This window comes from Diabrotica virgifera, chromosome 7 (assembly GCF_917563875.1).
Source record: "Diabrotica virgifera virgifera chromosome 7, PGI_DIABVI_V3a".
NCBI lineage: Eukaryota > Metazoa > Arthropoda > Insecta > Coleoptera > Chrysomelidae > Diabrotica > Diabrotica virgifera.
The window spans coordinates 174210319-174222998 of NC_065449.1; the positions used below are offsets into that span (position 1 = coordinate 174210319).

Sequence of the window (12680 nt, forward strand, 5' to 3'; positions counted from 1 at the left end):
CTTTCTGACTTTCATAGTAATAACTTTTAACCGAGTTATTAAGCCTTGAAAAATCGCCATTTTTCGTTTTTTTTTCAATTTTAAAATGCTTTTACCTCGAAAACGCTCAACTTTAGAGAAAAATTGTAAGAGACTTTTTATCCAGAATAGTCCAAAAAACCCAAAAAAATTTGTCCAAGCCGAAAACAATGATTTTTGTAATTAAAAAAAAAATTGTTAAAAAAAATTTGGACCACTTTTCGCGTGAGCGACTTCTTGAATCTTATTCTGCAATATCCCACGAATTTGATTATGCAAAAAACTCTCATAGGAATATTTTCTATAAAGAACCCGCCGTTTTCGCCTTGTCTAATAGGAGTCGTCATTTTTTAATTTATCTGTGCCAACTATTTTTAAATATAAAATGATATTTTATAATAGTTATCTAATGAATTTTCCTATCTCGCAGTTCAGTAAATCAGCGCTGTTGATAATAACAAAAATTGTTATAATTATAACACTGAATAAAAAATTTCCGCATAAAAGATATCAAAACCCTAGAAATCTGGTGACAGTGGGTGTTAAATAGATTAGAATGGTAAATTACAATATTCTTTTCCTGTATAATCAAAATTATAAATACCAAATAATACATGATTTTTGTTTAGTTCGTCACAATGATTTCGCCTATGATAGCTCTTCTGTTTTGTGTTTGCTCGAGTGAATATGTTGTGTCAGAAAAAGTAAGTTATTTTTCTTAATAAAATCAATAACCAGGAGGGTTAATAACACTAATATTGAAAAGGTTGGTGTTTTTTTAACACGTTGACGGACAGTGCTTCAAATGTATAAGCAAGTGTTGTGACACAATTATGTATTCTGCAAACAATAATAGGGAAAAATACAACGTCTATAGACGTTGTGTCACATTACATCGATGGAAATTAGACGTCTATATACATTCTGTCCGCCAACGTGTTAAACATATTTTTTATTAGATTTGACATTATTATTTGTTTTTACTCTGTATATAAAATTATTATTTTTTTCTGACCCTCAAACAGCTTTGTATATTCTACATACCAGTATTATATTATTATTGTTACTGTTTTATTCTATTTTTGAAGGAACTGTTACCTACGTTAATAGATTTTTATTAGAACTATTATTAGTATTGTATAACTAGACCCAAACCCAGATATCCAAAATGAAAGTAATCCTTCAACACCAGATTGTTCTATATGGTTCATCATCTGATTTATAGCGCCACGAATAACTAACTAAGTAAATTATTTACAATTAATCTACAAGTAATAAAATAAAAAAGAATATTAAAATAAATAAAATGAGGATAAAATAGTGTGATACAGTTAATCCAAAAAGGCATAACCCAGACATCCAAAGTGAAAGTTAACACCAAATTGTTTTATATGGTCCACATATTGTTCAGTAGAAAGTTACAGCATTTTGAGCTCGGGTTTGGGGGGGGGGGGGAGAAGGGGAAAATCTTCAACGTTTTTCGTCAATGTTTCTAAAACTATGACGTTTAGTGTGAACAATGTTCCATACAAAAATGTTCTACATGTCACTTGAACGAAAACTTTACTGTTGGAAAGATATTCATGCGACTTTGTCCATAGAAAGTTCAGATTAGGTTTCTCCGTAACAGAGATTTGTATGGCATGGGCCTGTAGAAGTCTCTTGGTGAGGTTGGCGGTCATTCAAAATCTTATCAGTAACATACCACGTGCCATTGAAATAGCAGATTATATTTAGAAAACACAATTCTCTTAAAAAATTAATTTCTTCAGTAATTATATTATAATTTGTCCAAAAGAATTTAAAAAAAATATGAAAAACCTCCACTTTACACCCTCCGTAACTCCGGAACCGGTGATTTTAAAACAATTATGCATAGAAACTTTTTCGTTTCAAATTTAATGTAGTACATTTTTATATAGGAGATTGTTCACGCTAGACCCCTTAGGTTTAGAAATATTGACGAAAAACCTAAAAAACTACTAATTTAGCTACTTTTCTCCTCCCCTTCCCCCCTCCCAAACCCGACGCTAAAAATGGTGTAACTTTTTACTGAACTCTATGTGGACCATATAGAACAATTTGTTATTGGAGGAAAATTTTAATTTGGGATGACGTTAGGCCTTTTTTTGGACCAATTATACTATGCGGCCTCCGTAACTTTGGAACCGTTTGTTTTATTATATATAGGACCTTTTTTTGTTTAAAATTTAATGTAGAACATTTTTGTATATAACATCACGTTAAACCGCATAGTTTTAGAAATATCAAAGACAAACTTAAAAAACTCCTAATTTACAGATATTTTAACCACATCCCCCCAAACTCGACGCTTAAAATGGTGCAACTTTTTTACTGAACAATATGTGGACCATATAGGACAATTTGGTGTTAAAGAATAACTTTCACTTTGGATGTCTGGGTTATGCCTTTTTTGGATTAACTGTATCACACTATATTACTATCTATTTCATCCTCATTTTATTTATTGCAATATTTTTTTAAATTCTATTACTTGTAGATTGTTTTTTACTTAGTTAGTTATCCGTGGCTTTATACATCATATTCTGTTGACCGTTTTCCACATCCCAATGGTCATTTACCTTCTTATCCTATATATTTTTAAACGCTTTTATTTAGTTCAATCTTCTTCTTAAGGTGCCGAGACCGCTTGTCGATCGTTGGCTCTCATGTTGTGCAGCATATTAACAATCATTGTCTTATTTACAGCCGCACGAAATAGTTCAGTGCTAGTTTTCCCAAACCATTGGCGTAGGTTTTTAAGCCAAGAAGTTGTACGGCGGCCCACACTTCTTTTTCCCATTATTTTACCTTGCATGACAAGGTGAAGTATGTCATATTTTTCTGGGTGACGCATTATATGACCAAAGTATTCCAATTTGCGCCTTTTAACCGTGTTCACTACTTCGCAACTTTTATTCAAACGTTGCAAAACCCTTTCGTTTGTGACTCTTTCTACCCAACTGATCTTCAGAATACGGCGGTAGACCCACATTTCAAATGCTTCTAGGTTTTTCAAAAGCGATTCTGTCAGTGTCCATGCTTCAACCCCGTAAAGTAGTACTGGGAATATATAACATCGGACCATTCTTATGCGAAGTTCCAAATTTAGATCATGACTGCACAGGATTTTCTTAAATTTCATAAAACTTGTTCTTGCTTTGGCAATTCTACTTTTTATTTCTGTACTAGGGTTCCAGCTTTCATTAATATGAGTACCCAGTTAGTTCAATAGTTTGTGTCAAATCTTTAGACGTTAATTTGAGTGCCTTTTCTCCAATGCAAATGAATGAAAATTTACAGACATATGCATTCGCAGGAACAATACACGAATAATCAATAATTTTTTTTTATGTTTATTAATTGTTTAAATAAAAAAAAACGATTTTAATGGAAAATGCTTAAATTCTCTTGTTTTTTACAAAGAAAAAACTTGAAACTTTTACGGATTGTAGCTAATGATATGAACTATACATAATTTCACTTTTTACGTTAATTCTTTACGTTATGCTTCATAAATAAACAATAAACTTTTTAATTTTTTGCCGATTCCGACTACTTTTCATGTTAGTACATCATATGTTTTATACATATTTTAAGAAACATGACGATATATTTTAATGTTTGAAAAGTGTAAGACTAAAAATAAAAAATATAAAAATGTGAAAAAACAATTTTTAAAAAACGCCTTTCTTTAGTTACCAGTGACTAAAATTGAAAATATAAAAAAATCAACTAAAGAGCAAAAAATAAAAAAAAAAATAAAAAATCTAACACATTCGTCAAAGAAAAGCGTGGCGCGTCTTCATCGAATAAACGGTTTTCGTTCCATGCTTTTCTTTAACGAATGTGTTAGATTTTTTCAATTTTTTTTATTTTCTTTTCTTTTTTTTTCCTAGGTACTGTATTTAAAAATCGATTAATTTGTACTAAATGTATGGTGCTGGTGTAAATAATGTGCTGGTATAGTGATTATGTTAATTAGGAGTATAGTAACTCTCCTACAGCTTTTTTAGGGCAATTTACTGCTCACTGTCTCATTTGCCACCAATAAAAAATGGGGACTATTTAAAATCCCCCCCAACCTTCATGGGGGTCGTGTTTGTTGTCTAGTACAATTTATCTACTTAAAAAATCCATTCTACTTTTTCTAGTTATCTGCTACTGTCCCTGCGGGTGTAAAATTCACAAAACTGTTGGACGTTAAATATGAAAGTAGAACCAGTTCTTTGAGGAATGATTTTGGAAGGTTTCTCTATCCTCAAACTGAAGATGAAGATATCGATAAAGGTAAAGCTTTTGTTTACTTTTAGAAAGAACATAAGGATATATTTTTTTTCATTATAAATTCACAAAATTTTATTGCTACTCATCTTGTCTGATGCAAAATATTATTATATGGTTCACACCTAACATAGTAAAATTTTATAATACAGATATTAACAATCACCTAATGCCATAAAGTAGTTTTCTAATGGCTGGTTGCTCCAACAGATATTAAGCTTAAGACGTACCTTAAGCTTAAATATAAATGTAAATCTTTATGTTGATACTACACTAGCATAAAATTATTAGTTCAGAGAAATAAGGAAAAAAATATCCCGTTGGTGACACAACCCCCTCCAGGCCAAAACCAAATTTTTTGAGTAGTGTGGACATCTATAATAATAACCTATATGTTTCCTGCAGCCGATTTTGATGATATACATAGTTATAAACAAATGAAGATCAAAAACGCCAAATTTTCTCTTTTTTCATCTATTGCCAAAAAATTAAGCATTTTAAACAAATTTAGAAGTAAGAAACTCATAAACCATATAAAAAACTTCAATATGGCGTCCGCTCAATATGTTTATCCTTATTGGTTGCTTAGAAAATTGCAAAATAGTTCATAAATTTTGAGGTTTTATAAATATTCATAACTTATGTAAAAATTAACTTAGAACTTTCTTATTACATGGAATGCTGGGACCTCTAATGCATAAATTATACCCTAAATTTCATAATAATTGGTCAAATAGTTTAAAAGTTATTTAATTTTTTTTTATCCCAAATTAATTTTTTTGCAACACTAGAAGTCAGAAAATGATGAAGTTAGAGTAATACTTTGGATAGTTTATGAAATAAGAAGATTTATACTAATAATATAATTTAAAAAAATGACAAAAAATAATTGTAAGTATCGCAAAATTATTTTGCAAGGACATGTCGATTTTTTGCTTATAAACAATTACAATAACTTTTTAACCATTACCCGTAGAAATATTATTTTTTTCATATTTAGAACGACTGAATTTTTATACAAATTTAAAAAAAGGAAAAATTGTTCTAGGACAATTAGGGACGAAGTTGCTCCCCACTTTTTAATTTACAGCAGCATTCTCTATATGAATTACGAAATCAAATCAGTCACATTTGAAAGAACATACTTCAAAGTTTTAATGTACCATATTATATGAAAAATATATACTTTCAAACAAATCGTCCACAAAGCTTCAAAATGTGACCCATAAAATCGGCCGGCCTTGAAATATGGGAAATCGATGAGAAGGGGGAAGGAACTGTTAGCTGTATCTCTTGTTCTCGCCTATGGATTTCGACGTTTCTTTTTTTAATTTGTATGTACTTTTTGCGTACAGTACGAGTATGCATCATTTAAATAAATTAATTGTTATATACACCATCAAATTTGTTTAAACTTTTTTTTCAACTTTTTTTAATAATGTTTTAAGCAATTTTAATCACAAAAAAAAAATATTTATGAATAATATAATATTACATAGTTTTTCGTTAAACTTAGTAATAATTTAAAGTATGAAAAAACAAATTATCCCATTCAATTGTTTCTAAAAATAGTATTGGTCTATGGAAATCAGAAAATCTCAAATGAACTAGGTTTTATTTTTTTGGTAAACATGCTATTAGATGAATGAAAAACTGAAGTTACAGAACCACTAAACAAGAGATAAACGTAATTCATTGGGGTTGGAAATTAAGCTAAGAACCGTTAGTACCGATCCGATCAACAGATCTTCTTTATACCAGATATTTTAATAAAATAAACTACCTGCTCTTGCAAAACTGATTGCACCGAGTACCTGTTAGAGAAATAGGTATGAGCTTTCGTAACGTTCGGTTGTGTGACAGTTCAGTGTAGAAGTGATAGAGATTCAAAAAAACGCAGGCGGGAAAAACAAAATAGGAACTACATAGTAGAGGTAACTAACAAATTTCCTATCTGTTGAATTCCTAAATTTCCTGTACTTTCTTGGAATAAAATAAATTATACCTTATCTAGTTAGGTAAAAAAGAGACAGCTTTGCATTACACGGTTAATTATGGGGAACACCACGGGGGGGTCTAACCCCCCCGGTGATGAGGAGATGTTAGATAATATAGAAAACACTGAAAATAATATTAGTTTAAATAATACACCCTTACTTGATAGCAATGATAATTCAAATACTATTAATAGCAATGAAATAAAAAAAGGAAAAAAACTTTTCTTTTATCAGTACACGGATACCGGTCCGTTTGAGGTATATATGGAATCAAAAGGCGATAACGTTGGTAATTATAGTTTTTTGAAATTAGCAAAATACATAAATGACAAAAAAATCGAGAATGTACTTAAACTTAGCAAAAAAGGAAAAACCGAATTAGCGTTGGTTTCGAGAAATGGGAGGATGCTAATAAATTTGTTTTAAATGACGTGGTCAGAAATGATGGATATGAATTGTTTATTCCGGCAAATAACGTAACATGTAGGGGAGTCGTTAATAATGTAGATACTAGTATATCGGATGCAGATCTAATCAAATTTTCGGGATTGGCTTCGGTCAACATTAAAGTACTAGAGATAAGACGATTTAAACGGAAGTCTAAATATGACACGGCGAAATATATTGATACAGAAACAGTCGCGTTTACCTTTTCGGGAAAAGCAATCCCGAAGGAAGTGAATATATATGGGATCCCTTTTAGGGTAAAACCATACATGATACCAGTGGTTCAATGTTATCGGTGTTTTTTTTTGGACACACAAAAAATCTTTGTAGAGGGGGAGAAAAATGTAAAAACTGCGCGGAAAAAATACATGAAGGGGAATGTTCGATAAAATGTTTTCATTGTAATAGCAGCTTTCATATAAGTACCTATGAGGAGTGTCCAGAGTATGTGAGACAGCGGAATATTAAAGCTGTCAGGTCTCTGGACAATCTTTCATACTACGAGGCATGCGAGAAATTTCCTTATGTTTCTACTAGAAAATCGCAAGAGAATAATATATTCAGAATGAGCCAGGAGGAATTCCCAACATTATATAAAACTCAAACAAATAATTTAGAGACAATTCCCATTAATATGCGATGGATAGAAAACGTAAAGAGTAACCCTGAACACCTGTTTAGTAGAAAAATCGAGAATAACTCAAACAAAAATAAAAGAAAGGCTAATGAAACAAATAATACATACAATAAAGAAGTACACAATCAATATTTATTATCTCCAAATGGGAGAAACGAAGAGAGAGCTCGTGCAGTTAACAATGAGACTCCTGGATGTTCCCGTACAGAGCAACTATAGAGGGACACAGAAAAAACACTGAATGCGATATTAAAAAAACTAGATTGGAAACATAAGGAACATATAATCAATTACTTGAACCAGCTATTTATACATGAAAGCTCATCGAACCAAAAGTTGCTAGATTTAGATGGATATCAAGAATCCACTTATTATCCAATGGAACATAAAAAGTTTAAGCAGTAACTATAACAGTCTAAAATATTTCATAAGCGAACATAGACCCAAATTAATTCTATTAAATGAAACTTGGCTAAAAAATGATCATCACTTCTATCTAAGAGGATATGAAATACATAGGTTGGATCGAGGGGATGGTTATGGTGGCCTAGCTACTGTGGTTCATAATAGTCTGGATCACAAAATAGTATATAGGTATAATAATAATGTTAGTAAAATTCAAATTTTAGCAACAAAAATAACAGATTGGGACATTACAGTTATTAACATTTATATCCATCCTAGGGCAAAAATAAATTTAAACAGTTGGGTTGGACGCATAAATAAAATCAGGGGAAATAAAACTTTAATGGGGGATATGAATGCACATAATGCACTTTGGGGAAGTCAAGTGTCTGCTAATGTTAATGGAAGAATAATTGCTGAATCCTTAGAGGATTTGGATCTAGTTTGCTGCAATGATGGGAGACCCACGCGGATTACCCTACCTGGACAGAATGCCTCAGCGGTAGACCTAACACTAATTTCCTCGAAAATTGCAAATATATGCCAATGGGATGTGTTAGAGGATTCTGGAGGCAGTGATCATTTTCCAACTTCTTGCAAAATCGCAATTGTAAATGAAAATATAGTAACACAAAAAAGTCATAAAAGAAATACAAAGAATGTCAATTGGGAGAATTATGCTTAAAAAATAGAAGACTTGATGAAGAATGGGTGTGAAGACTATAATTCATTTACACAAATTATGGAAATGGTGAGTGATGAGGAAATACCTCTCTTGAAAACAGAAAAATCTATAAGAAAAAAAGAAAAGCCCTCCCTGGTGGGATAAGGAATGCTCTAATTTAATAAAAACAAGAAAAGAAAAAATTAAAAAATATAAGGAAGAATCAAGCAATGAAAATTATATTGAAATCAAAAAAATATTTGCATACAGTAAAAAAATATTTAAAACAAAAAAAAGAAATAGCTTCAAAAGCTTTTGCAATGGATTGACTAGGGACACTCCTCTATCTGAAATATGGCGAACAGTTAAGTTATTCTCCACATATCAAAATGCTGTAATCCCTGCTAAACTTCCCAACAAACACATAGCTCAGAACATATTAAATAATTTGGCAATTGACATAACAGATCCTGAGTTCACGGTTACCCTAACTAACGAGGATGTGGAGGACATTTCAAGGCAAGAAATAATAAGTGTCATAAATAAAAAGGATAAGGCTACTGGCTTAGATCTCGTAACATATAGCATGATAAACAGACTTCCCCTGGTGGCGCTAGATGCATTGTCAAAAATTTTTAATCAAATAGTTAAAAGAAACACAGGTTTTCCACAAGAATGGAAAAACACCCTTGTCATTCCCTTTTTAAAATCTAATAGAGACCCTCTATGTGAGGATAATTATAGAAACATAGCTCTAGAGTCATGTGTAGGCAAAATTTTTCAAAATATAATTAAATTAAGAATAGAACAAATAACGGAAAAAAATCGATATTAAGCCCTAAGCAGTTAGGTTTCAGAAGAAACAAAGGGTGCAACGATAATTTAGATTTAACAATTAATTATATTAGAACTGGATTTAGTAAAAATTTAAATACAATTGGAATTTTTTTGGATATCAGTAGGGCATATGATACAGTCAATATATATTTGCTATATAAATATTTATTAAAGTATGACATCCCAATAACTTATGCAAACTTGATCTTGCAATTTTTGCTCAACAGAAATATCTACGTTAAAGACAAATCAAGTAATATATTAGGCCCAATGCAAGCATCCACTGGATTGCCTCAAGGGTCTCCACTCAGTCCAATATTATTCAATCTCTATACTAGATCCCTACATGATTTAATAAACCATGAGATGGAGTGTTTTCAATATGCAGATGATTTTGTAATTTTGGTGCAAGGATCTGATATATACAAGTTAATTAATTCCTTAAATACCCATATAATAAATTTACAGGAGTGGTTTGAGAAACACAACTTTAAAATTTCAGCACACAAATCAAAAGCAATAATATTTAGAAAAAGAAGTCAGGCTTATAACTTCCCACATTTCATATATCAAAATATGGAAATTCCATGGAAAAATGAAATAAAGTATCTGGGATTTCATTTACAGTGCAATTTGAATATGACAATTCAAATTAACGACATGATAACTAAAGCAAACAAAGGAATAAATGTCATGAGAGCAATTTGTGGTACAAAATGGGGAGCTGACCCGAACATCCTTTTGAGTTTATACAAAGGAATAGTTAGATCTCATTTAGATTACGCAGCCAATCTTTTAAACCCCTGCAGTAAAAGTTTGATGATGAGGTTGGAACAAGTACAGAATGTTGCCTTGAGAATCGTAACGGGTTGTCTACGTTCTACACCCATCTTAATATTGCAAGCAGAATGTTCAGTAACAACGTTACAAGTTATAAGGGAGATCATCATCATCATCAACCCGTACGCGTCCACTGCTGGACATAGGTCTCCCTCAGCTCTTTCCATCTTTCTCTGTTTTGTGCGGCTTGCATCCAGTTGCCGAGAATACGTTTCAGATCGTCAGCCCATCTGGTTGGTGGTCGTCCTCTGCTCCGTAGTGCTTCTTCTCGTGGCTTCCACTCGACAATACGTTTTGTCCATCGGTTGTCTGACAATCTGGCGACGTGTCCTGCCCAATTCCACTTGAGCGACGCGATTCTTTCGACGGCGTCCGCTGTTTTTGTTCTACGACGTATTTCTTCGTTTGGGATTCGGTCCCTCAGGGAGACACCCAACATCTGGCGCTCCATAGCCCTTTGAGTTATGCGAATCTTGTTCACTACCTTTTTTGTGAGTGTTAATGTTTCCGCTCCATAAGTGAGTACAGGCAATACACACTGGTCAAAGATTTTCCTTTTCAGGCATATGGGTAAGTCCGATTTAAATACATAGCTCAGTTTACCAAACGCTGCCCAGGCTAATCCTATGCGACGTGGGAGCTCGCACGTCTGGTTATCTCTTCCCAATCGAATTTCATGTCCCAAGTACTTATAAGATGCAGTCTGCTCAATATTCATTCCATCAAGAACAATATTACGATTTAGCACCAGATTAGTCATTATTTGCGTCTTGTTGATGTTAATCTTTAGTCCGACCTCTAAGGAAGCGTGATATAACTTGTTCAACATTATTATTGCATCATCCATACGATCGGCTATAAGGACGATGTCATCTGCAAATCTCAAATGACTGAGCTTCTCTCCATTTATGTTGATACCATATTCGTTCAGATCTGCCTTCTTAAAACTGTGTTCTAAAAGGGTTGTGAAAATCAATCGGGATTTGGAATTTACATCCCAAGCATCAATTAAATATTCGTCACGACTCCATAACTACACAGAAATCTGCACAACTGAAATAATAGCGGTATACAAAGCCATCTCGGTATGTATTGAAAAGGATATCATGAAAGCAGTGATCTTTGTAGATTCAAAAAGTGCCTTATCTAAAATATCTAGTCACAAATGGGACCAAATGGATTATTATAATTACGTATTTTTTATGGGAAATAAGCCACAATTTTACTAAGAAATGAATTTATAGATTTAGAAATAGCTTCAGAACAACAAATGGATTATGTAACTATAATGACCAAAAAACTATTGGTAGATGCAAATAATATGGGATTTTCAATAGGATTAGAATGGGTACCGGGACATCAGGGGATTAAAGGCAACGAGGTGGCAGATAGCTTGGCCAATATTGGGAGAGAATTAAGAGTACCATATGATGTAAAAAACATCAGCTCAGATATCTTTTGTGTCACAAAAAAGAACATCTTGACTCAATTTTACAATAACTGGTATTCCCAAATTAAAGGTAAATATCCGGACTATTATGGACTGCAGAATAGTTTCCCTATAAAACCTTGGTATAACAAATATGGATATTTGGGTAGGAACAATAATACTAACCTTAATCGTTTAGGAAGTGGACATTGCAAAACTCCTTGTTATCTCCACAATATAGGCAAAACGGAAACACCGATATGCGAATGCGGTACTATGGGAACATTGGTACACATCATCTTTGAGTGCCCCATAAATAAACATAAAGATATGGATTTAAATCATAATAAAAAGCTGGAATAGACAGTCCAATATCTTTACAGAGCATTTTATATAAACCCTCGAATAAAGTTATTAAGATAATCAATAAATTTATCAAATTTTTTCAAGTAGATCTATAGAATTTTCAAAAAATAATAATATTAATAATAACAATAAATAATCTGTGGGAGTTTTTGTCAGTTATTCTATCAGGCGCGGCCCCCTGCGAATGGGGGATGCTTTCTGGGTATTCGTAGCGCCAATACCCAGAGAGTAGAAGGGATACTTGCCGTGGAACAAAAACTGACACCTGGCAGTAGGTATAAAATGCACACCCATTAATATGGAGAATATTGATTTATGTTTAGGATCGCTGCCTGGGGATCTCCAGGGCACGTCTGGAGCCGGCGCTGGACGTGACAGCATGCGGGACGTCGGTGGCAGGGTGTTGAGGAGGCGGGCCCCTGTCATACAATCAGCTACAGCCCAACAACAACAACAACCACAAGCGAGCCAAACAACAGCAAGAGCTCCACCCGCTGAAGGTGCTGCGCTGGAACATCAGCCGGCGCTCACTCAAGCGGGACGACCGAGGCAGCGCATGAAATGGACTGTGTCCATTAACGAAAGCATTTTGCGCTTCTATTATAAGTTGACAAACCTCGGTCAAGAAACGATCGGCTACAGACAACAGCTGTATGCCGAATTTTGCAGGGAGTAACCAGATATTCAAGTATCGGAGCAAAGAGTATCAGATCAACACCGGGTAATCATAAGAAA

The 12680-nt window shown here is 33.1% G+C and overlaps 1 protein-coding gene across 1 annotated transcript in view; it reads left to right on the top strand.

Annotated features, from left to right (window-relative positions):
* The first annotated feature begins 637 nt into the window (after positions 1-637).
* The window catches only part of LOC114335133 (microfibril-associated glycoprotein 4-like), a 57491-nt gene continuing 45448 nt past the window's right edge, over positions 638-12680 (top strand). Inside the window, exons 1-2 of the mRNA XM_028285303.2 lie at positions 638-722; positions 4194-4329. Coding sequence (XP_028141104.2) covers positions 657-722; positions 4194-4329 — 202 coding nt within the window. The 5' untranslated portion in view covers positions 638-656. The remainder of the gene's footprint in view (positions 723-4193; positions 4330-12680) is intronic.